Below are 27,195 nucleotides of genomic sequence, written 5' to 3'. Positions count from 1 at the left end.
GACCAACGCTGTTTTAGACTGTAGGGGATTATCAGAATCAGCGTGCAAGTTTCATTTTCATTTTCACTATTAGTCTGGGCAGTAGGGAAATCAGTGGAAAGGCATAGGCAAGTATCTTGTTTTAAGAGGATTCCACCAAGAGTGTAGTTGAGGGTGTCTGATTCTATAACATGGCATTGGTTTGTTGCATACAGGTCTATGCTTGGCTTTCTCAAGGTCTGCATCTTAGTACACTGTCCATTAAGTCCCACTCATGGTGCCCTGCAGTGTTCTGCTGAGGTCATCTGCCTGATCGGTGCTGGGTAGATGTTCCAAGGGTGACTGCCTGACCAACATGAAATTAAGTCACCATCTTAAGAAGAAAAAAGGCATGCATCCAGAGAAACTGTTTGGTAGAAGGTAGTACATGGAGGGTGAAATGAAAGGACCTGATGCTTACTCACCCTCCGGGACAATGTAGTTGCCACCAAAAAGACAGCCTTAAAAGTCATGAGCTGGAGAGAATAATTATTCACAGGTCCAAAGGGAGAACATTTTCAGATAGGTCAAACACAAATTCAACTCCCACTGGGACATACTGAAGGGAGAAGGTGGGAAAGCGCTGCAAACCTTTTGTCGTAGTTTTTTTTTTTTTTTTTTTTTTTTTTTTTGCATTTACACAGGCACATTATTTTAGCTCTGGGCCTGCAGCCTGTGCTCTTTCACCTAGTTGAATTTAATTTCATTCTTATTTTAGAACAAGCTTTCTTTCAGTGGAGATGTTTTATAATTTATTTTATCAGTTGCTCTTTCACGCAGAATTTGCTATACATTTCTTTGCACTATATTTCCATCCTGTGCTCATCCCAAGGCTGCACGATAGTTTACTGGGTATTGCCAGTACAAAGTGTACAATGTCTACCTTACACAGGCACAATACGTGTTGTCACATCTGGGCAGTTCTTGGAACATCAGATGTTTTATTTACAAAACACCACACTGCCCCCCTCCCCACACCATCTTAGAGGGTCATTCCAGCCAGCTTGCCATCTCATGCTGCACGTTGTCATTATAGTTTCTTCTGGAACTTTGCGCCTTCTCTTCATCTTTGTCAGAGGACTCCTAGCAGACCAACAGACCTTTTCTCTACCTACAGTACAGTTATGGGAAGTGGGTGTACTTCCGGGGACTAGATGGGCAGATTGGGGCTAACTCTGCTATTGTCTCATGTAGGATTTTAGAATCCGTTTTATGACAGTATGGTAGGACTTTTCCTTTGTTTCACTTTTCTAGTCACCACTCTATTGGTAGTGTTTTTGTCCTAATAATCACAATTCATGCCTTTCTAGGCAGAATGCAGTTGCTTCAATAAGTGTATTGAGCCAAATCCTGCTTACGTTTGTCTTTGCATGTATGAGACATGCAGAACAGAGAAAGAGGTATGATGTGTTCCACCACGACTTCTCTGAGTAGTTTTAAAAGTGTCATGCAACAGGCTTCCACAAATCACTTTTACATTTGTGTTCTGGTGAGGGGCTGCTAGCTACCCGAACGGGTTAGGCCGACAACTGTCACATGGTGTCGGATCAGACTCTGTCCTCCATGCTCACTGGTGCTGCCACCCTAAATCCAGCAGTCTTGTTGATACGAGAGTCCTACGACACTTTCAAAAACTGAGCCACAACAGGTGACAAACAGGGAGGTCTTATCAATAAACCAGAGAAATGCCCTCTAATCAACAAATACCCCTTAACAATGCCCAGAGCAAGGTCTTGCTGAGCTGGCAATAACACACACAGGAACACATCAGATAGTTTGGCATTGATTTGATCAATGTATGTCTCTGAACACCAAGCCAGAAACTATGGCTGGCGTTTACAGATTACGACGGATGCCAGGCTGCCAGAATAACATTAACAACCTTGGAAGGAAGACTGAAAATGTTCAACTGTTGGCGCTCAATCTCTAAGCATTAAGATGAAGCGTGTGCAGGTTGGGATGCTGGACCCGGCCATGTTGCCGTGACAGAAGATCCTCCCAAAGGGGGGCCGTCTGATCGGCAGTCTGATAGGAGTTCTGGATACCACACACTCCTTCCCCACTCTGAAACCACTGGGATGACTTGTGCTTGGTCGGTCCTGATCTTTTTGTGGATTCGTGCTAGGAGTGGTATCGGCAGAAAGGTGTACAGGAGTCCTAAGTTCTACTCAAAGTGGAATGCATCTCTGAGCGAGAGCCACTTTGGAAATTCCAACACGCAGAAGTGCTGAAATTGCATGTTCTCTGCAGTGGCAAATAGATAGAGCCATTGTTCTCCCCAGTGGAGGAAACAAGCATGCACCACCTCTAGGTGTAGACGCCATTCATGTTCCATCAGGCGTCAACAGCTGAATTAGTCTGCTGTGGCGTTGAGAAATCCTACCCGGTGTTGTACAACCAGGAAGATGCCCTCATGAAATCACCATGTCTAGAGTTGCAGGGCCTCTTGGCACAAGAGTTACGAACCCACACCAATCTGCTTGTTGCAGTACCACATGGCAGTGGTGTTGTCTGTGCACACCTGTACCTGTCCCCCTTTGACAGACGGCAGGAAGGCTTTCAATGCCAAATGGATAGCCGTTAACTCCAACAGGTTGATGTTGAGCCATGTCTCCGCCAGAGACCAGAGTCCCCTGATCTCCTCCTCCCTCAGGTCGCCACTCCTTCCCACAAGCGAGGTATTGGTCACTATTGTTAGCTTTGGAAGGGGTGTCTGCCACTGACTAAATCTCGATTTAGTAGCCACCACTTCATATCTTTTGTTGGCTCCTCCGAAACCTGAACCCAATGGGAGAGATTTCCCTGGTGCTTCTCCCACTGGGACTTCTGATACCACTGCAGAGCTCACATGTGCCAACTGGAGTGTTTTACCAGCATATGTATGACACAGGGTTTTGTGCTGTTGAGCCACAAGAAGCTTCAGCGACCTCTCCTGAATTGCCTTTGTGCGCACTTAAAGGCAGTCTGAACAGGACACCAAGCACCAAAAGCAAACCAAGTGGGGATCAATCACAGACATCTATCTTCCTGTGATATTCAAAGGCTTAAAACCCATAGGTTTCTGAGGAGACATCCCGACAGACTGGAAATAATTTGGGAAACAATAGGTCTAGAAAAAGTTAGGCAAAATGTGACGGATCCGTGACTATTGGCTAGGAAAGAAAGGAAGTGATGTCAGCACTCTAGGATGGTGCATGTAAAGACGTCACATCCGGCACATACTATTTTGATGCGGAGCCTACGCCACTACCTACTGGCATGTTAAGTACTCCTCAGGATTTTCCAGTTCCAGTCAGGCGAGATATTCTGAGGTAGAGAATCTGTGGTTAGAAATTTCTTTAAAAAAAGGTACACATTTGAGCCACCTACAGTGGCATGGTGCCAGAAGTGATAACGGTTGTGTGTGAAGGAAAGAATGTGGCATAGACAGACATGGAAGCTGTGACTTGCAGATGGCCGGACGAAAATACCGGAGTGCGGCTTTGTACAGGTCGAGGATGCTCGTCTTTTCTGGATGAATAAAATTTGCAAACGCTCAGCCATTTCCAATAAGTAAGTAAATTACACTTTGCTCTTCACCTTGTTTTCTTGTTTCATTCTCTGGCCCTTCTGTTCAGCTGTTGAATATTTCATCAGAAAGATGGCATGATTATTTTGGAACAGTTGACACCCTCCTTAAGCTCTCGTAACTAATTATTTACCGTTTTACTTGTCCTCACTCTCCAAAGAGTTGATATGAAACACAGCAAGACTGAAGCAACCGGTCGTGGGCCAGTTGATTTATCGCTTTGTTTTTAAATACTAAAATATGGAGAAATACGGTAATTTGTACATCAATTACGTGTTTTAAAAGGGAAAGAAGACAAATTCGGGTAAGACTGAACAATGGCAGCTGACAAATATTTACACGAGTATAAGACAGAATCTCAAGTAATAGCGTAACATTTCTGGAGTTCGCAACGAAAAATATAAATGCCTATTTAAAAAAAAAAACTGACTATAGCTACGCTTTGCTCCATAAAATACCAAAAAATATAGTTGAAATGAAATGTTTACTGATAGAAATGTGCACTCCTTTATATGAACTCCCTATCTGAATGTAAAATGTCCAGAGAAGTATATAATTTAAACCGCTGGATCACAGTAATAAGGAATACAACCAAAACAATACTTGCCTTGGCCAAAAAGCTTCCAGTCAACAAAAGTCTGTGTGAAAAATAAGAGGAAAGCAGTACCACTTGCAAATGTCCATAGATTTTAGCTCAAACTGAAAAACGCATAGTACAGCAGCTGTGAAGCACGTGAAATTTGAATGATGACTACAAAAAAAAAAGCATTTGCAATGCAATAGGTCTAGCATTTGCTTGAGATAGAGCTATTGGCATTTGTAAATTCATAATTGGACTTTTCTTGCCACATAAATTGGTCAACTCTGCCTCATAATTTCGTCTTTTCCTGCCCTATAGTTCCAGTGGCCCTGCATTTATATATTTATATTTAGTTATCTAAAGCAATTCCATTTACCTTCTTCCTCTATCTGCAGCAAAAAAAATGAAAATATTGCCATTTACCATCCTAATTTAAATCTGCCATGATAATTCCAATAGAATATCATTTTCACCACCCCACAATCAGACGTGCTGGCTGGCTAACAATTCCCCCCAAAAAGACACAAGACAACCATGGAGGAGTAACAAGAGACAAACTAGAAGAATCATGCCAGCTTATCAAGTGTTGAAACAGTCATAGTATAATAAGGATGTTAAATTAGCCTGAATTATGGTCATCATTGTAATAAGGACAGGTTATTAAAACATATACAATTATCATATCAACCAGACGGATAAAGAAGTTCTCTCACAGTCAAACATATCGGCAATCGTGCTATGATCCATGTAACACAGGCAGTCTGCAAGGTGGTAACAAAACCTCCCCAAGGCGGGACAGAGGTAAAACATTTACCAATGATGATAAAGGATTTTTGAAAGGCAAGCCCATGAACGAGTGAAAGTGGGTGTGGTTAAAAGCCCACAATACTTATAACAGGTCAAAGCGTTTGTGCTTGTCACCTAATATACTCTCATAAAAAGGACTGCTAATGTCTGAATTTTTTTTTCTAAGACAGAGACATCCAGAGGGGGAATAGATACAAATAAAAAAACTTGGTTCATACTCGTAAGGGATTGAGAGCGTAGGCTTCTGGCAAAACAAAGCAAATTGTTTTTTAGTAGGCACAGCCAGCAATAATTTCTCAATTTAGAGAGTTTAAATCATTAGGTCAGCTTAACAGCTACAGCCCACTTCCAAATTTGGTCTGGGATTTAAAGAAATTGAAGCAGTTTTACTTTCATTTTCCCCAAATAGAGGAGTGAAGAGCAAAAATATACTGTGGCGGTCCCACAGATGGGGCCTTCAGTTTTACTTGGTTGAAACAACTGTTGTTAGAAAACACTTGCCTTCGTTAAACAAATGATCTCTTTCTCAATATTTTTCCCAAATAAGCATTTCTCACTCCTCATGCCATTCATGGCAGAACAAAATTGTGTTACTGTTTGAAGGAGCTGAAACACTTCAAGCAGCAGCCACAATTCTTCTCAGGGTGCAGTCACAAGAACCTTGAATCAACCAGTGTTCAAAACTTGTGGAGCTTGGCAAAGAGCAGTCAGACGTAACTCAAAGGCAATGTGTGAAGTATTTCTGCAACACACAACAAAAGGAACCCAAGCAATGTTTAGAAAGAGTATCCTTAATAAATAAAATAAGACTAAAATTATTAAAAATGCAATTAGAAGAACCAACGCTAATCAATTTTAAATGTTTTTGATTTAAAAAAAACACCAACTGGATATCTTTTCGCACCTGATTGGGCCCAAGTCACAGGTTCAGGCTGACCGCAGTGGAACGTGAGCTGGTTACCGGGACCGAGTTAGGCACCCTGAACAAAGCACCTTAAACCCTGGTTTGAGGAGTGTTGCAAGGATCCGCAAAAATGCATTGCGTAGCCAAAGTGATGAGTCAGTTCCAAGGTGCAGGTTTCTTCATTATAATTGAGGGTGCTGTTGATCAAGGCTTGTGATGCAAAATCCAGAGTCGAGAATGTGTCATGCAGATGGGGGCGATGTGTAGATTTCGAGGAGCTACGAGGCTGTAACGTAGAGTTTTTTGTTGAGGCTGCTATCGACAAGGGATGTGAGGGCCTGCGATGCGTTGTGCAGTGGCAGTTCAGATGCGGTGAAGGACTGCGATGAGTCTTTCCGATGTTTTGGATCCACACAGCAGCAGCAGTGGATCGGTTCTGCTCTGGGTTGCGCTCTGCGACCGAGAAGGTGCTTCTGTTCCACTAGAACCACAGAGGCTGGCAGAGCATCTTAGGGCTACTTTCAAAGCTCCAGGACTGGGGTGGCAACACTTGGCAGTGGAGACTCAGACGTCCGAGTCTAGGTACCGGATCAAGCTTGTTGGGTCAATCTGTCCCTGAGGCTCAAGTTAGGAGGCCACCCAACTACCTCTAGGAGCCACTCTGGGGTTCTGGGTTCAAGTGATGCAAGGCCAATCTTTTTAAGCCAAGCAAAAGCACACCAGGTCAGTAGAGCAAAGCAGCAGTCCATCAATCCAGCAGTCCGGCAGACAGCCATCCCAGCAGCACAGCAGTCCTTGTTTCCGCCAGAGCATCCACAGGTCCAAAAGTGTACAGAAGATTTGGTGTCTGAGGTCCATTATGTATACCCAATTGTGCCTTTGAAGTACGGTATAAGCTTCTAGAGTTTCCCTTTGAAGTCCTAAGACATCCTGCCTTCCCTGTCCTGGAGGCAGGCTAACTAGAGGGGATATGTAGCCCTATGTGTGGAGGCAGGACACAGCCTAATAACGTATAAGTAGGGCTGTGCCCAGCTCCATTCCCCCCTCCCCTTCCTGCCAGTGATTGTTCATCCAGGCACACCTAAGCTCTCTATTGCGTATGGCTGTCTAGAAGGAATACACAAAGCCCAACTGTCGGCTCTACCCAACCTTGTGACCCAGAGCCAGGTTACAGGCACTAAATGGCTAAGACAGGAAAATGCCATTGTTCTAAAAGTGCCATTTTCAAACTTTTAGTATAGAATTTATGGTGAAGTCAGATTTTAATTACAATTCCAAACACACCAAACATAATCGGATTACCTGCTCCCATTCTAAATTTACAGCTATTAAATGCAATAAGGAAATTCCAATGTTAGTCTACAGAAGAGGTAGGCTTTGCAGTAGGGAAAAACATGTTGAGAGTTTTGCACAACCAGGACATGTAAAACTTAAAATTACATATCTCACTTTTTCAAATATATTGCACCCTGCCCTTAGAGCCTACCCTAGGGGTGTCTTATATGTATCATAAAGGAAAGTTTGAGCCTGGCAATTATTTATTTTGTTAGGTCGAAACGGAAAGCATAAAAAATGTCTCAGGTCTGCCACTGCAGCCAGTCCAGTGCATGCAGTTTAAAGTGCTAAATGAGTGGGAAGCACAGTCACTGGTATAGGTCCACTAGTAGCATTACATTTACAGGCCCTGGGCGTGGAGTAGTACCACTGTACTAGGGACTAACTTAATAGGCCAATTGGGTACCAACTCTACCATATTTTAAGGAGAGAGCACAAGCATTTTTAACACTGGTTAGCTGTGGTAAACAGAACAGAGTTCTAAGGCCAGCAAAACTAACTCAACAAAGGGTTAAGGTTAAAGGCAAAAATGTTGGGAGTGACCTTGCAGAAAGGGCCAGATCCTACAATGGTATAGTGGAATACTGCTAACCACGATATATCATTCATTCCATCCTCGGTCAAATGAGCTACTGAAACAATTTTTCCTAATGCTAAAGAGCACTAACTGTTCTTTAGGCTGGGAAAGAGAGTTGAAATAAACAATGTCTTTCTCTTGTCACTTCAACTAAGTCATATGCTGGTGTAGTAAAAGACCCCAGAGGACTTCACCCTAAGGTGCCAGATCTGAGAAGAAGCATACTCTGAAAGGGGCCAGCTGTCTGCTGGGCCTCGACCTTCCAGACACCTTAGAGATCTGAATCATATGATCTCCTTACTATTAAAAGCCCCCCACATTAACCTTGATTCCTCTGTAGCTGCCCCATTTGCACCCTTCAGCTGACTGCTACTGAGCAACATGAGCATAGGTAAATAGTTCTACCACCTGACCTTCAGAATTATGGTGGTGTCAATACTTTCTTACAAATCCTCTTCCAATGGTGGTATCACATGACAACCATGTACTAAGTGGGAGCAACTGGCTCGTGGAGTAGAGTAGCAGGCAGGTACATTGTCAGTTGTCATTAAAGATTCTGAAGTATTGCCAAGTAATACAAATGTAAAACTGTACTTTATCTATGCAGTACCTTATATTTATCTTATTATTATTAGTCTGCCGGATAATATGTTACTATCCTTTTAACCTTGACAATAAAATGCATTTATGTCATTGCTGTGTGAGTGATGTCTGAGATTTTGTTGTGAGATCACCAATTTTCAAAATAAAACAAATGATGCTAGTGATAAAGATAGTGTTGTCAAAAACCCGTGGAGGGTGTAGCCTCTTACCCGGTTACTGTGGTCGCTGACTTTGATGATGGGTTCATTCTTCCTGAGATCCCACACAACTGCCTTCCCACTAGGGTGAGCAGAAGACAATATATGCTGCACTTGTCGATTCCAGGCAACAACACAAATGTCTTCAGAAGGCTAAAAAAGAAGAATATGAAAACGAATAAAATTATAATGTGAGAATGATACATTTAGGTTAACATTCCACATGCAAAAGCACATTAAAAGTTGGCTGCAAAAAGTCTGAAAAGCTAGTGTGCGGCAGAGTTTACAACCGCGGCACAGTGGGTCGAAAACAATATCTATATTCAACATGCAACTGTGCCAAACAAAGGCACAGCTATAAAGTCAAGTTTATGGGGTGGCCAATATACAGCACAGCAATGTAATGCACTAATTTTCTAATATATTTTATTGCCTTTAAAAGGAAACACTATAATATAACAAGAGCATTGCATACACTTACATTTCTCTTAAAATCAGTACCATTACCTAAACAAAATAAACTGAAGTTTAAAACAAATTAAGGATGGAACTCTTCAATTAATTTTAGCCACTGGTAATCCCAAAGAGACACATGCCTGTCCTTTATTACTTTGTCACCACAGTTTGGACCCAGCCATATGCAAATTAGTCTCAACCCTGCTTCAATCAGAACAGTTCAGCCCGAACTGCCAGGTCAGGTCCTCCTTGAGTGATTGCCAGTGGCTTAGATTAATTCAAGCATTCTATCCCTCACCTCGATGTTGTTGCAGTTGACACTCTAAGTGCAACATGTATGCCCACACGTGGTTCAACACTCACTGTGCCATAGCACTCAAGCTATACCTCACTGATGCGACCTAAGCAGGTCAAAACTGGTCTGCGGTTACTTGTGGCCATTTTGGAAAAGGCTTTTCCTGCCAGTTCCAAATAGACTGTTCCTACGAGTTGCAGGGTTGGTCCTGATTTGTGTAAGCTAGGCCTTGATTAACAGTGGAATGGTGGGTTAAATATCTATAGCAAGGGGCTGGATCAGGAAGTTGGACCATCTGATAGTTCAACGTCATGATTCTATGGTAGTATTCAGGCAGAAAGGGTCAGAATCTTGGTGGCTCCACTAGTGCATCACAGAAGTATTGGCAACTGTAGGAAATTGTGAGAGGGTAGTGGAATCTGTCTCAATTCTTCTCAGGGTGAAGTCACAAGCAAACTTTAAATTAACCTGTGCTCAACCCTGGGATAGCTTGGCACAAAGCAGTCAGGCTTAACTCCGAGGCAATGTATAAAGTATTTGTGCAACACTTCAAACAGTAAAACAGTGTAAGCACAACACAAAAAGAATCCCACACTAGGTTGGAAAAATAGAGCTTAATTTAATAAATAAAAGAAGACCAAAATGACAAAAAATCCAATTAGTAGAACTGGAGATATTGAATTTGAAAGTTTTCAGAGAAATTCGCGGCAAAAGGCATAAAGCACCAACTCTGGATACCTGGCCACGCTGAACCAGGTACAAAGTCACAAGTTCAGGCCAACAGCAATAGAACGCGGGCCACCTACAGGGATCCGGTTAGGCCTGCTGTAAAAGCATGTTAAATCTTGGTTTGTGGAGTGTTTCATGGATCACAGTTGCGTCCAGACTGCAGTGCTAGGGCCTGCGTCACCATCAAGGATCACTTCAACAGGACTTGTGATGCAAAGTACTGTGTCAAGGATGCGGAGACATCCATTCCGAAGTGCTGAGAGGCTGCAATGCGGAGTTCAGTGTCATCATGGAGGCTGCTGTCGATGAGGGATCCGAGTGCCTGTGCCAAGGGAGCTTCTGAAGGCAATGCAGGCTGCTGTGGGGATGCAGGTCTTTGCGACGGGTCCAATCCATGGAGTAGTGGAGATGCATCCATTCTGCTTGCGGTTGCACTGCCCAACCCCAACAGAGGAGCTGTGTAGGTTCTGCTTGGTCCACAGAGGCTGGTAAGCACCTTAAGCCCACTACCAAGGGTCTAGGACTGGGGTTGCACAACTTGGTAGGGGAGACTCACAGATGGCAGAGTCCAGGGACAGAGGCAAGGTTGTTAGAAGCCTGTTATGTCCCTTAGGCTTCAGATCAGGAGGGCAGCCAACTAGCTCTTGGCATCACTCTGCGTCCTGGGTTCAAGAGAAGCAAGTTCCAGTCCTTCTCACTTGAGCAAGAGGGCATCAGGTCAGCACAGCAAAACAGGATGTAGGAAGCTGACCTGGTGTGTGGTGGGTATTTAAGGTACTTACACCTTATACCAGGTCCCGGTATCCCCTATTAGTGTAGTGTAAGGCAGTGTCTAGCAGCCAGGCTCTCTACAGGTAGCTGTGGATGAACAGCCAAGGCTTATCTAGGAGACATTCAAAGTTCATGCAATACTACTGTAGTCACACAGCATTTACACACATGAAAGAACCACACTGATTCTAGATAGGTAACCATCCTATAAGAGGTAAGTAAACACACTAAAATATGTACACTAGTTACCAGAATGAGGCATAGAAAGTGATGGAAAACAGTGCAAATGTAATAAGACAATAGTGACCTTAGGGGGTGCACAAACAATATTTTTTTTAAAATTGAATGCGAACACAGGACCCCCACCTAGGTAAGTGGAATGTGTAGAGGGGAGCTATGGGTACTAGGAAACCTCAAAGGTAAGTATCACAGTGCCCCTTAGCGACTAGGAGAACAGGAGTAAATTACTAGATTTCCCCAAACCATCCAAAGGGAAGAAAACAAAGAAAATGCAACATCCAGGCAAGACAGCAAGAACTCAGCAGTGGATTCCGGAAAAGGAAGCAGGGGAACGAGTCCAGAAGTCAGAGAAGAGTCCAGGAGGAGTAGGAGCTACTACCCACCCTGCTGTGAATGCAGGAGTTGGTCCATGATAGGACGCAGATGGTGAGGACTGCAGCCCTGGAGCAGGTGAAGAGTTCCTGGAGGATGCAGTCGACCTCCCACGCCGGATGGATGATTGCAGTCGGTCAGTAGTTTGGAAAAGCCACCAAAACGTATTAGCAAAGGCAGATGTCGCAGTGAAGCAAAAGTGGAGCTGCCGAGGACCAGCAAGGTCCAAGAGGACTCAACCCATGGAGGGAATCCTAGAGGGACCCTCAGCAAGGCAGAGTCCAAAGAGGATGAGGCAGCCTCCACAGGAGACTGACTGGACGAAGAACCAGGAGTAACAGAGGAGCCCACGCTGCTAAAGAAGGCTGCCACACCGTCTGAGAAGCACGCATAGGGTTGTGCGTCGCAGGAAGAAGCACTTGGGGCTGGGGCTACACAGAGTCTGAAGACCCCTTGGAGGAGATGCAAACAAGCCTTGGCATCTGCAAGATACAGTGCATGGAGGTACTGTTCTGCATGGAAAGGCAAGGGCTTACATCCACCAAAGTTTGACAGTTGTCAAAGAGGACTACTTCAGACCACCACCAGTGATGCAGGATCCACGCAGCTCATGATTAGAGGAGATCCACGCAGCCAGACGTCGTTGCAGTTGGTGCCTGCGGAAGCAGGGGAGTGACTCCTTCACTCCAACTGAGATTCCTTCTTTCTTCTCATGCAGACTGAAGACTTGCCACCCTCAGAGGATGCACAGCTGGGGAAATGTTGCCGAAGATGGAAGGTGCCATGGAAACAATGTTGCAAGCAGAGTCTTCGTCGTGGATGCAGATTATTGGTTCCTGGAGGGTCCAGTCGCGGTTTCAGAGCTAGAAGTCGAAGTAGAGGTTGCAGAGGAGTCCTACTGAAAACTTGCAAGTCGAAACTGAGGAACCACCCAAGAGAGAGACCCTAAATAGCCTTGAATGGGGGATCGGTCACCTAGCCAGGTGATCACCTATCAGGAGGGGGCTCTGACATCATCTGCCTGACCTAGCCACTCAGATGCTCCCACAGGTCCCTGCCAACCTTGGATTCAAAATGGCAGAACATAGGGACACTCCAAAGGAGCTCTGGGCACCACCCCTTGGGTTGTGAAGGACAGGGGAGTGGTCACTCCACTTTCCATTGTCCAGTTTCGCACCTGAGCAGGGACTGGAGGTCCCTGAACCAGTGTAGACTGGTTTATGCACTGAGGGCACTAAATGTGCCCTTCAAAGCATACCAGTGGCTTGAGGAGGCTACCCCTCCCAAGCCATGTAAACCCCATTTCCAAAGGGAGAGCGTGTTACCCCCCTCTGCCAAAGAAAATCCCTTGATCTGCCTTCCTGGGCTTGAGCTGTTCATGCAGCGGGGGCAGAAATCTGTCTGAGGGGTGGCAGAAGCTTGGCCTGCCCAAAAAACCCTAGAAGGCTTGTAGGAGCAATGCTGGGGGTCCCTAAGGAGCCCCCAGAATGCATGGAATCATACTTCCAATACTGGCAACAGTATTGGGTTATGATTCCGACATGTTTGATACCAAACATGCCTAGGTTCTGAGTTACCATTATGAAGCTGGACATAGATAGTGATCTATGTCCTATACATGCATAAAATGGCATCCCCGCACTCACCAAGTCCATGAAAATGGCACTGAAGTTCACTGGGGCACCTCTGCTAGTGCAGGGGTGCACTCACACAGGAACTTGCAACCTGCCCTCTGGACGAGGAGGGCCTGCTATAGGGGTGACCTACAGTGACCTGGTGCAGTGACCTATAGTGAAAAAGGGTGCTTGTACCCTTTCACAAAGGCTGCAATGGCAGGCCTGCAGAACACTTTACATGGGCTCCCCAGGGGTGGCATACTACATGCTGCAGCCCATGGGGATCCCCTGGTATCCCAATGCTCTGGGTACCATATTGCCAATGACTCACATGGGGGCACCAGTATGCCAAATGTGGGGTGAAAGTTACTAAGTTACCAAGGGAGAGAGCGCATAATCACTGGGGTCCTGGTTAGCAGGATCTGTGAACACAGTCAAACACACTCACAACAGGCAGAAAATGAGGGTAACCATGCCAAGAAAGAGGGGCACAGGAGTTCAGCAGAGTGCAGTACAGCAAAGTGGAAATCCAGCAGAGTGGCAGTCCTTCAGCAGCACACCAGTCCTTCTTCCTGACAGACCTTAGACACCACCAAATCAGCACACTTCTGGACCTGTAGATACTCTAGTGTTCATCCCCAGCTGTGCATTTGAAGTGGGAGACACGCTTCTAGAGGTTTCCTCTTGAACAGCAAAGGCATCCTGTCTTCCCTCCCCTGGCTCTAGATTAACTACAGTGGGTATGCAGCCCTTTGTGTGGAGGCAGGGCACAGCCTATTCAGGTGCAAGTGGTCTTTACCAAAGCTCCTCCCTCTCATTCTGCCAGTGATGGCCCATCCAGGCATACATACGCTCCCTATTGTCAGTGGCTCTCTGTGAGGAATACATAAAGCTCACTGTCAGCTACACCCAGTCATGTGACCAAAGACAGGCTACAAGCACAAAATGGCTAAGGCAAGAAAATGACAATTCTTTAAAAGTTTAGTACCAAAATGGGGCTGGGCCTGTTTTTTTTGTCTGTAAGGGAGGATTAATTTTCTAAAAGTGACAGTTTCAGAATTGCAATTTAAAATCCGAATTCAGGAATTAGGGTTTTTGTTTCAGTTTCATTTCCGGAGGCACCAAACATTAGTTAATGAACTCTTCCCATTTGGAAATTGGACTTATAGAATGTAACTCCAATGTTAACCTATGGTAAAGAGAGGCTCGCAGTACAGAACACAAATTAAAACATTTTCTCTACCAGAACATGTAAAACTAAAGATACAAGTCCTAATTTTTAAATGCATGGCCTACCCTAGGAGTGACATATGTACTAAAAAGGAAGATTTGGACCTAGCAAAAGGTTTATTTTGCAGGTTGAAATGTCAGTATAAACTGCACACAGGCTCTGCAATGGAGGCCTGAGACATATCTAAAGGGCTACTTAAGTGGGTGGCACAATTAGTGCTGCAGGCCCCACTAGTAGCATTCAATTTACAGGCCCTGGGTACATGTAGAGAGGGCCTGGTCAAACAACCATCATTTTAAGGCATCCTTGAGACCATTGCCACTTCTCATCAGAACTGCCGTACCCACAGTTATTTAGATTTAAATAATGGCTATGCTCCCATTTTTCAGTTTTACCATAAGGGTGTATCATGAACAACAAAAAATGTGTGAATTAAAATTATTTCTGGCAAGACAAACAACAGACCGATGACGCTGTCAACGGAAAACTAAGTACTATTGTCATGAATAGAGCAAAAGGCTCTTCTGTCAAGCATTGGCATGAACCCTATGGCAGCCATTGCTCCTACCCATCACTTTTAAAAGGAAGACTTTTTTAGGGGGTATGTTAGCCTGTAACGTGATAGGGACGCTTATTAAAATATTCAACACTGCAGGCATCAGAATCACAGAGAGAAGTTGTACTGCTGCTTTCGGTATATCTGCATAGCAGCTCTTCCTACTTTTCCCCAACACATGCGGCATATGCACTGGGCGTTGCCTCTTACAACACCCTGCGCCTAAAAACAATACACCACCCCTCCACTGTTTGTTGTGCCTCTCCCATCTCCAACTCCACCTTAGCAGGTATCTTTCTCCAAGCTGCTCACACCACCCTATCATTCTCTTCTTGAAGCAATGTGGCACCTACTGCTGCTGCTCCACCTTAATTCTTTCGATTTACAGCTAAAGTTAAATGGATTTCCCAGTACCAGTAGTCCATTAATGGTGCTGAATAAGAAGCATGCCATTTTGTGCCCAAAAAAAGGAATTCTGCATGCTGTCTACCATATGTCACAGTGAAGTTATTGCACACGTGTGTACTAGATAATGAACAAAACTCTGCACTAAAGTGAAGCACTCTCCCCACCAAGCATTAATACTTGTGAATTCTGCACTATCCCAAACGTGATTGTACTTCTTTTCCTGGCTGGGTGTATGGCTTCTTCAGGTAGGAATAAGTTTGTCTTTTTACAATATGACACGTTCTTATTAAATTCTAAAAGGGTGAAAAATTGTGAGGTAGCGGGAGAAATATGTTCAGCTATGTTATGGCATAACTTGTTGAATTTCAGCAAAAAAAACCAGCATAAAGTAGAAATAATTATTTACATGCATATATATATATATATATATATATATATATATATATATATATATATATATATATATATATATATATATATATATATATATATACATATACATACATACACACACACACACACACACACACACACACACGCACACACACAAGAATTAAAATCCATGAGAGACCACAGAACTTCTGCTTAGCTGACAAATATGAATTTGGTAATGGTATTTATGGGAGTTGTAGGGCTAACAGATGAAGTGGGTTCCACAGCAAATGCTGTGGATAAAGTGGGGACTGAAGCACTGGCTCCGGAGAATTGTTCTCAGTTGTTTTTTTTCTCAGGTTTGCACTCCTGCAACACCCAAGCCTGCATCATTTGGCTTTGTAATAGCACTGGCTCATGCCCAGGGAGATGCTGGTATCCTAAAGCAAGGGTCTCAAAATCATTTTCCAGAATGGCCTTTCTGAAGGCCTCAATCTCGGCGACATCTGCGGGGGAAGAAAGGAGTTAGTTAGTTTTACCATTATAGGCGATTCCGAACAAGGACATTTTCAAGGTCGACGATTAGGAGTATCACTGGTGAGCTCTAGGTCACCCAGAGCCAATGCCAACCTTTTCCTTTGATTCCTTCACATGTACATCTCATAATAGGATCTTTACCACTCCCTAAAAGCATCTCTCTTCTTTGTAAGGGGAGGCTTAACTCTTTGATCTCCTCTTCTGCATTTAATAAAAAGGTTACAGTAGGAAAATTGTTTTGGATTGAGGGACTACTCACCTCCAGGAAAAGTCACACCCCATGTAAGGCTGAACCCTCAAAGTCACTAAATTAACCTGAGCTCAACCTCCTGGTAGCAGTGAAGCAGAGCAAACAGGCTTGACTTAGGACAATATGTAAAGTATTTATCCAAAACTAACAGAATAATTAAGTGACAATACAAATCCTACACAGGATTGGAAAAACAGAGTAATATTTAATAAACAAAATGACAAACATCCAATAATGGGCAATGGAGATCAGAAATTTTCAGATTTAAAGATTTGAGTAGGAATAGTCCCAAGAACCACAAAGTGCCTATGATGGTTGAAGGTCTAGGCAGACTGGGACCAAGCCGCAATTTGATGCGGACTGCGATAGAGCGCAGGTCTAACACACTAATCAAGTCCATCCTGATCAAAAATGTTACTGTCTAACTGAAGTCCTTTGAGTCCCTATTCACCACAGGGGTACACTTCTAAAGCCAAGCAGGGCCTCAGTGACGCTCTTAAAGACTCACAGGTTGCAGGCAGAAGCCAAACAGCAGGGTCAAATCCAGTTAACACTAGTCAGTTTCAATAAAAGGCATTGCGTAGCCTGTTGTGTCCCTGTAGCTTTGACAGGTGATCATCCTTATGACCATAGAAGTACACTTTGTCCTGGGTACAAGAGGGAGAGCAGATCCAGTCTTCTAGGATCTTTGCAGGTCTCAGACAGCAGGTTCAGTTCTATACTGAGCTTCTCCAAGCCCAGGAGTGATCTGAAGTGCCTGCCTGGAGATGCCACATTTATGCCTTGCACGAGCTAGTGGGTGGGCATGACTCCTGGGCACACCCTAACAAATGGACTAAAGATTTCCAAGGCAACCTTACTCACCATAGGCATTTTCAAGATGGCAGATGTCTTTAGCCATACTACACATGGGCCTTGAGGGATGGGGTGTGTGGAGAGTGTATTATAGTAGCCCTAGTGTCTTCCAACAACAAATACTAAAAATCCAGGTCCGGCAGCAATGGTATCCACAATAAACTCAGAGACAGAAGTCCGCTAAAACTAAGCCATAATTTCCAGCAACCAGACATTAGATACACAAGAGTTGTTTTGGCAACAGAAGTCTGTGCCACGTGTTATATGTAGAGCCTCAGCTGACCTGTCATTTATGTATTGCCAAGGGTCACAGTTGTGCCCTGTGGAACTGGATTTGCTACTCCAGGCCTCAGAGGAGGCAAAATCAGTACTAAGAACACAAGGGAAGTTCTGCATTCCTTACATCTACACATTTTTCACTATAGTAATAGGGAAAATATTTTATTATTCACTATTAGTGTAATAAAAGAATTCGAACACTTAGCTGGAACAGTTCCTCTGGTGACAGCTATGGGAAGTAAAAATGGTTTGAATATATGTTTTGTGCATGTTTGTGGGTGATTGTGTTTATATGAGAACAAGTGTGTGTGTGTGTGTGTGTGTGTGTTTGAGAGAGCACATGTCTGTGTAAGCATGTGTTTGAGAGAAAGTAAGTGAGTCAGTGACAGGAAGTGAGTGAGACTGGAGTGTCAGAGTATATGAGTGAAAATTAGTACAAATGGGTGTACGGTGTTGTAAGAGCAAGTGGGTGTGAGTGAGAATGCGATGTGATGCTTGCGAGGTGGCAGTTGGCTCTGCCATCCTGAAGGTAGTTATTGTCTTTTAGAGACACCCAGTGCAAACTACTGGTGCTGGCGATTTCAACTGTTGTGATGTTAGGGTCATGTGATCTTCAGGAAGACCACTTCACAGCGGACTCTACCTGGAGGCCAACAGTTAGGACCCACCACCCATGCTGACAATATCACGACTGTCATTGACAGCACACTTAGCATGACCACCCAAGTCAACGCTATCAGCGTCTAATGTTTCTATACCCTGAAGATGCAGAGGAAGATTTTCAAATGGCTTCCAATCAGCATTCGGGAAACCATCATGCACACCCTCATCACAAGCATGATGGACTAAGGGAACATTCTTGATAATGGGGTGAACAACAAAAAAACTCATCAGAAATCTGCAGACAATTCAGAACTTACAGCCAAAATTACTCTCAACCTTATTTGCTGCACTCACATCACTCCACTCCTGAAACAGATCCACCAGTCTTTAGCATGGAGAACAACTAACCCATCAACCCTTGAGGATGGTTGATCAGTGAAGAAATTACGAGCCATACATATTTGGATAGTTCTTTTAAAACCAGAGGCTACAGGAAGCTAACTCATTCCAACAATTCCAAAGTTTACCTCCAGCAACACCATAGATAAATATGTAAAACAGGCATTCAAGTAAACTTCAGAGAAGGAAATGAAGGACAACACACAAATAAGATCATGGTTCTAACAAGCACTGGTTTCCCAAATTTCTTCCCTGTTCTGCAGTTGGTGGTTTACGGAGGAGCTCGTGCAAATACCGTAACGTCTAGATAATCCCCTCATGATCACACTAATAGGTTTCATGGGAATTACAAGCTGCACATGGTCTCGATGTTTGGACATGCATGCAATCTCAAACCAGAGCAAACAAAATAGAATTGCTTCAGGAAACCGAGATACAATCCACTGGCAGGGTATCCTCTCAAAATGCAAGAAAATACTAACAGGGGTTTGTTGTTTTTTGTACATGCCAAACATCACAACGCTTTTGCCTGCATTCGTGAAAATTCCTTTTGGCCCAGTGGTGTTGAGCTGAGCAGGTCATATTGAAAAATTAGATCAAACTGTAAACCTTAACATCTGATCACAGATCAAGTTACATATTTCTTTTATAAATGAGAGAATACTTTTGCAGATTATACGATGAATAATAACTACAATGTCTATGCACTGTGTCACATTGACAACACTGGAAAACCATGAACATTACAACACTGTACATACTTTGTACAGCTAATCACTCAACCTCACATTCGTAAGTGAAACCTTAGAAGACATATGAGACTTCTGACTCCAGAGTCTCAAAACACGAACTCAACAATTATCTGGGACGCATATGGCAAAACTAAGAAAATACTTTACACCGCTCCCAAGTGCACAAAATTAGTGACTGTACAGATTATTCCCCTTTCATAAACCCAGAGTGGTAAAAAAATTACACCATAGAAGAGAATGTGATGAAGAAACAAGAGTTCAGAAACATTACTCACCTGCCTGACTTGCTAACATTACCCAGGACATAGGAAGAAAACAAAATAAATACCATTATTTAAGCAAACAGCATATCCAGTTTCTAGGTTTGCTAACATTCTATTTTTATTCTGTAACTGGCACGTACATTTTTTTTTAATTTAAATTGACTAGAGTTGCCTTTAATATTTGGTTGAACTATTTGCTCATGCAAAGGAACTGAAATGATGGACTGGGCAGGGTTGGTCCCGCTCATTAGGTCATCTAAGCAACAGAGTAGGGATGCAGCAGAATTGAGTCATTACAGCAAGCATATCTATTACGTCTGTCTTTAGTGGGAATTTGAAATAACGGTCGATCTATTTATTGTCATTCAGATAAATATAGAAGGAACTTTTATTAAAATGAACAGAATATAGTGCTTTTTCTTCTCCCAATTACACATATACCATGTTCTGATTGATGGCTTTAATCCATCATGCACCCTGTAAATTTGCCCAGTAAATTTATGTTTCTTGTCTTGAGTGACAGCTGTGCAATATACGATAATTTATGGAAGACTGGCAGTAACTTTCTTTTAACTAGTTGTACGTGTTCATTCCGGCCATTTCTTGTGTTCGTACGAGCATGGCTTATGAGTAGGGGTTAACCACAGCTGTTCTATCTGGTGGTGGAAGAAAGAAAGAAAGAAAGAAAGAAAGAAAGAAAGAAAGAAAGAAAAGAAAGAAAGAAAGAAAGAAAGAAAGAAAGAAAGAAAGAAAGAAAGAAAGAAAGAAAGAAAGAAAGAAAGAAAGAAAGAAAGAAAGAAAGAAAGAAAGAAAGAAAGAAAGAAAGAAAGAAAGAGTGTGTGTGTGTTTTTTTTTTTTTTTTTTTTTTTTACCAAATCCTACTAATGATGGTAAAACCTAAGTGATGCCGCTAAAATCAGTAGCTGCAAAGGCTGGCTGTAGTGTGTAAGCGAGTGTGAATGGCAACCAAACACACCCGTGAGAGGGCAAAGAGTTTCCACAGTGCAATATATTTCCTTTGTGTAGAAGAGTTTAGAACAAAGTCAGATATTGAGGTGCATTTGTTTAGGAGACATGGATGCCACAATGAGTTGAAGTAACGACGTGGGCCCGCCTACATTTTGCCTGGAGCTCCTACTAAGGAAGAAACCTGAAGTGTTTTAATTCTTTTTGAATGTCTACTTCCTTCACTGGTGAGGGTGCTGATCCTTTAAAGGGGGGGGGGATATCTGTGACATTTGATTCTATTTGTTAATTATTTCACACTGTGCCACTCATGCCTCAACAACTGGACTCGTGTCACGAGGGTTGTATCCAAGGCAGATGACATGGTAACGCACTGATCAAGACACATGCTGGTGTTTTGTGCTCCTTGCGATGACATTGTGGATTGCATGTGTTTCCGTTTTTATTACCAGAGGCACATAGGAAGTGCAGCATTATCATCATCGAGAATTCTTCTGAGAATGCGCTCTTCCAATCTTAGAACGTGTGGCAAGGGCACCTTTCACACAGGAGATATGTGTTTCACAGTATGTGCTGCATATTTTTCTCACAATCGCAGAAACGGCAGTATCCAAGCTAGCATTATGACAGCGAAGTTAGGGGAAGGCTTCCAGCACACATAGATGCGCTGTGAGCTGCCAAGGGAGTGAACCACCAAGGGAGTGAGCCAGTTGTGGATACTAGGCTATGCGCATGATGAAGTATCGCGGTCGGACCAAGGTGGCTTATAGAAAAGTTCAGTGCTCAGCATGCAGTTTCTCCTCAAGGGAGCATCACGAGGCATCAGAGCTGCACTGCACAAGCACTTTCAAATCACAGTAGCATTGTGACAGACAGCAGGGTGACGTGGGGTGGGAATATGAGCATAACCAAAACCAACCACATTCCTTGCAAGCGGTTGATGGAGAATTGAGAGCGTTCCTAGGATTAATATATGTTCTAAATGGCAACATGTATTATTGATTTAACGACACAATGTTTGGTATGGACCAGTTATTTGAGCGTGAAACCTTAAAAAGATAATACTGGCTTTGCAGAACACACTTATATGTTCATAGCAGGACGACTTTGATAGGGAAACACTTTTTTCTTTTTTTTGTTATAAGTGTGATCAAATTACTTTAGATGGATTGCTATGCTCCTGACGGGAAAAGCACTGGAACTGTCTTAAAGTGCATTGTTTATAAATGTAAGAATCGGTAGCTTATTTCAACCTGATATTCTGAAATTGCATGTTAACTGGTTAGGGAAGCAGTGAGCACCGGAGAAATAACCTTCAATAAATAACACAACATTTTCTAGCTTAGAAATCTGAGATGACGACACCGTTCACTTTTCTTCTGCATGCAGATTATCTATCTAAACGATGGGAAATGTCAAAAGATGGTTGCAAGGTACACCACTTTGTATCAAGCAGAGATAAGATATCAGATGAATTTTGGAGAGCAATGTTATTGATTTGTTTAGGTACGGAGAGTCTACATAGATCTAGAAGGTTACCTGAACTAGAAGGAGAAGGCACACATGAAAATGAATGAAAATGTGTATAATCGCAGAAGGATGCAATAGGAGGATCCAAGACCAATATATTTCTGGAATGCTACATATTTTATAAATATAAATTTATTTATTTTGTGTGTGTGTGTGTGTGTGTGTGTGTGTGTGGGGGGGGGGGCGGGTCCGAGGACCACATTAAGTCATAGCCAACTTCGGGGTGAGTCTAAAGTAACTTCAAGTTTATTACAATGCATGCAAAGTAATCCTAGATCAAATGACGTTGCACACACCTGTCTGAAGTCTTCAGAAGAGGTGTCTAGTGTACATGGTGTCCCAACAAATCTAAGGACAAACCACGGATTTAAGGTATTCCAAGAAAGGTTACATAACATTTTGAACTGTAACAATGTCTTATGTTTGCCCTGACTGCCATCTGTTTGGAATACACTACTGGCTTGGGTATTCATTGCATTATGGACTGAACCTGAAATAAATCAGCCAGACAACTTCTAAAGACTCACTTGAGAATATTGCAAAGTAGGGGAATTCAACAAGATGTTCGATGGGCAGGAAAGCCTATTTAGAATGGTCTAAATTCCCATATATACATTCTTAATATAATCTGGTATAGAATGGGAAATCTCCAGCTAACAAGGTTTACTTCAAAGTGGGTACACTGTCCAACATAGTGTACTGGTGTCGACAAAAGCATGAAGGATAAGCTATATGTTGTACTTATGTATTCTGTTTAGCTAGACGTTAATGCGAAGAAAGTTAGGGTCACTCTTAAAGGCCAACAGGAACAAGCCCACACGGTCATACTTTGGGTAATCCTTCACTAATTTCAAAGGTCAAAATGTTACTGCCAATTTTATCTTAAGATTCTGGTCACATACCTATTTAGAGAGTGTAGATTTATAGCAGTATTTTGAACCTTAGGAGTCATGATGTCAAGGCATATGCCTTTGGGGGTGGATGGCACCTTGAGTGTGGTTTAATACAAATATATTCTTAGAACTGAGTTGTCCCCTTCAAGGGGCATGGGTGTATGCTTGGGGTACGCTTATCAAGCTAGAACTCCTCAAACAATCGTGTCATTTTGCGTTTTGCAATGCTGGACAAAAAAGCTTGGAACAAGGTCCATCTAACCACAGGAGTAAGATAGAAATTCACAGTGAATAACTCCCTATGCGCCACTCAATAAGGCCTGCTGTCTGGAATGAGCAAACTGAAGTATAGGTAAAACTAGGAAGCTAGAGGGATACGGACACTAGCCAATAAAATGAGGGACTGGAGATACATTACTTTTGCAACAATACAGGCCACACATCTGTATTGGCAAGATCTATATGGTTATTTGTAGCTAAGAGAGGTCCTAGCCTCACAAAGACTGTCACTAGAGAAAATCGTCAGAAGCCTATCTAGTACAGCATATCACATTCGACACACAAATATAATGGACACCAGCATACATGATTTTAGGAGTGCTACAAACTGTGTCCCATCAAATCACTACTGAATCTAAATGATAAATGAGAGAATAAGCACCCAATGAACAACAAATACATTTCCGTGAAACACATGGAAGGAATAATTACTGTCTACCTCTGCTAATGCAGAATTATGATACCATTTGAAATAGAGGCCTTTTATCAAATCAGGTGCTAAGTGGGGGTGGAGTTCTCCGGATTTGAGCGCAGCACTGGGACACCCAGTTCACTGGAACTTGCCTTAACGTATGTCAGCCACAGCACATTCACAGCATTGTCTAGGGCAACACAATCATAAATACTAGCTCTTTTGTGAAATGGGCTCCAGGTTTTCTCTGCATTCTTAAAAACAATAACAGAGGTTTCAATGTAGTCTTCCAAAAAGCCAAGGACCACCTCGGCATGACAAAAATTGTGGAAGAAGATTGTGGGACAGCCAGAAGCCTGCGCATGAATTTGTTTTCAATCTTTTGTATAGGGCTAGCATCTCTATCTCCCCACACTCCCGCACCAAATGTGCCAAGGGATCGGAATTTAGTTTGCCATGAACCAGTAAAGAAGATAGTACAGAATTGTAAAAGTAAATGCCGATCTGTTGGCACATCTGGTGTAGATGTGTGGGGGTAGGTAGAGTGAACAATTCACTTGCAGTAGATGCAAGCCGTAGGGAGTTGACTCGACTTATTTAGATTAGTACAGCGCGGTGATAAAAAGGACTCTGTGGGTAGGTACTGAGATATTAACTGTTCTGGTGTGCTGATCCCAGGGGAAAAGTGGTTACTAGCCCAGTGGCCTAAACAGCCAGAGGTGACGTGAAGAGAAAGGGAGACAGCCTCATTAGGAAAACAGAATTTAGAGATGGACTGCTGCATGGTTATGTAAAAGTATAACAACAGAGCGCACCCAATCATTCCAAAAAAAGCCTGAATAAAACAGAGGCATAGCTAAGAAAAGGAGAAATGAATGAGGGACATGGAATTACTATACTGATCAATGAAGAGTAAACTCTGGGAGGGGAAAAAAATCGAAATTGAAATAGATCTAGTGACACTGGACTCTTACTTGATGTCCCCTGTTTTACGAGGTGCAACTCAATGATTGAGTTACATTTAATGTTAAGGTGTTCCTGCTTTATTTATGAATGCCACATAAGTACATATTAAAAGGAATCACAAAATAAAGCACAACATCCTAGCCTCAACTAATTATATAAAAATATTGATGTATGGAGAAATATATGTTATAATGATACACGGAACGAAAGAGGAAATGACCAAACATTATAACCCAAATAAAGGCTACTGGATAATTTAATAATGGGCAAAATGATATGTATAATAGGCAACACAATGACCAACCCTTAAAGGAAGAATCCGCAAACTTGGTTTTCACAAAAATGTATCTTTTACTTCTCATATTATTTTACCATCTGGCCTACAGCAATTATCAAATGTAGTTCATTAAACAAAAACTATTTGTAAAGATTAGTTTTTGATACTTTTATATTTGAAAAGGAAAGTATGAGACAAATAGCAGAGAGCTGCAGTACTTCCTTTCAATCAGACGATGATCAAAGAACATGTGGTATTCCGATGCCATGACGAGTTGACATTTTGTAATTTCTTTGGGCACTGAAATACATTGGTATGAACATATTCTTTAATATATATTGAGGAAATAACTAGAATAACTTATTCGTGTCCAGGAGAATGGCAGCTTAGAGAGAAGCACTGCAGTTTGTGCAAGGCATCGGTTACAGCTAGACCATTTATAAATTCACATGCTTCAACCATTCTCCATTTTCAGGATGAGGGATCCTAGTACAATTGAAAACAAACGGTTTAAAATGCTGTAATCCATGCATGAAAGCATGGTTAAACACCACAGTGTTTAGCTAGCAGAACATTCACCTACTTACAAACTCTAAAATTAAACCAATGAGATGAAGGTCCTTTGTACATCATTGTCCCTACAGTACACCCTAGCTCAGATTCATATTGCATGATTTGTAGGAGAGCCCTTCTCATAAGCTCTGCTACCTACAGCTATTTTGAAGACCCACATCACCACTGAACTGCAGACTTTCATACATTTTCGTCTATATATTACCTAGATTTCCATCTATCCCAGTTCAACCCAGAACCCTCGCTGTAGGCCATAATTGGTATGGACCAGGAGCACCTACAATCTGGAATTGGTTTAAGGATTATCATAAAATGCTCTAACATCAAGGCATGCAACATCAGTAGCTTAGAAAAGATTTATGGGCTAGATCGCTACAGTTTTTGTATACAGTATGATCTCCCTCACCATGTGCCCAAAAATCGCAGTACCCTCAAAACATTGTCATAAAACTGAAACATAGACTCCTAGACAGGAGATGCCTCTTCTCACAGGACAATAGCCTCTCTTGTTCTGTCTGAAACTTCACACATTCTAAAATGGGGTGTTTCCATAAATGGATGCCGAAAAAGAAGTGGTATTAATCTCTCAAATGTTTTAACGCAACTGTATTATTTCCTCAGCATTAACATAAAAGTTCCTTACCTTTGGCAAGGCTCTTTATTGCAGATACTCTAACTGCAAATTCCTCACCTTTTGAATAATCTCAAGGCATCAGGCTGGACGCAGAAATTTTTCAGCAGTATCCTTGTGTGCCGGTAAGTGACTTTGGGTTGATCTGCGTCTATGTCACTCCACTCCAGAAGTGACAAAGAGAGCACAAATAAGCGCCACCCAGGCATGTTGACATCAGTTACTTTCTGGGCTGTCACAGAGGCCAACAGCAGACTGGTGTTGACCAATGTGTAGGTCTATAGACTGGGACGTTTTAGATGGATAATTCTAACCCCCTGTTCCTACCTTTTGAATACATACCAAAGCAATATCTCCCAGGTGAAGTGGCTCAAACCACAAAATCCTGCATTACCAAGAGGTCAAAATGCCTTTAAGGTCAGAACTGGCTGTCCAGACTGTAGTGCTTCGTGAACATGTGGGCGATGCTCTGCAGCAGCTTGGCAACCACGTGCCAATGCAATGGTAACACCTTTAGCACTAGTGGAATGAGATCACAAACCTTCTGGGGACTGCATCTCTTCACCAGTGAGTAGCAGTTTTTGATGTAGAGAAGGATCCACCCAGAAATGGTCCTTTTAATGCTCTGTTTTGCCTTCATTCGCTCCAGCAAATCCAACAAAGTTGATCATTTACACAACTTTCTTTGGAACAATCAGCGTAAGAGCTGAAAGGCGACTCAGCTTGGAGCCAGAAGGCACTATCGATTGCGCCTCCTCATTCAGCATCAAGGGCACTGATGCTCTACAGTCTGTCATGGATTGTGACGACAAGTTTGGTGCTGGGCCGAAAAAGGCCCAGAGGTTCCAGCTTGCGTTGAGGGCGGACCTGCTAGTGGGGTCCTAGTTAGAGATCCTTGCAGTTCTTTGGGGATCAAGGAGCCACCAGCGTGCTGAAAAGAGAGACAGCATAGCTTCACTGAACTTGTAGATTTGCAGTGCCACTGCTGAAAGACTCAGAACCTGGGATTGCCCTGGGGCGAGAATTGGAATCAACACTGAAGGTGATAGAGTGTGGGAGAAAGACGTTTATATCCTTGTGCCTTCTCATGAGAGC

General features: G+C 42.8%; 1 protein-coding gene across 2 annotated transcripts in view; it reads right to left on the bottom strand.

Annotated features, from left to right (window-relative positions):
- Positions 1–27,195, bottom strand: part of SEC31B (SEC31 homolog B, COPII coat complex component) — a 1,228,966-nt gene that overhangs the window by 1,045,080 nt on the left and 156,691 nt on the right. For both annotated transcript variants that reach the window (XM_069240364.1, XM_069240362.1), the window contains exon 6: positions 8,602–8,742. In XM_069240364.1, coding sequence (XP_069096465.1) covers positions 8,602–8,742 — 141 coding nt within the window. The remainder of the gene's footprint in view (positions 1–8,601; positions 8,743–27,195) is intronic.

The sequence above is a fragment of the Pleurodeles waltl genome, chromosome 6 (genome assembly GCF_031143425.1).
Source record: "Pleurodeles waltl isolate 20211129_DDA chromosome 6, aPleWal1.hap1.20221129, whole genome shotgun sequence".
NCBI classification, from domain to species: domain Eukaryota; kingdom Metazoa; phylum Chordata; class Amphibia; order Caudata; family Salamandridae; genus Pleurodeles; species Pleurodeles waltl.
Note: the sequence above shows the minus strand (reverse complement) of the source record. Positions and strands in the feature narration are given on the sequence as shown.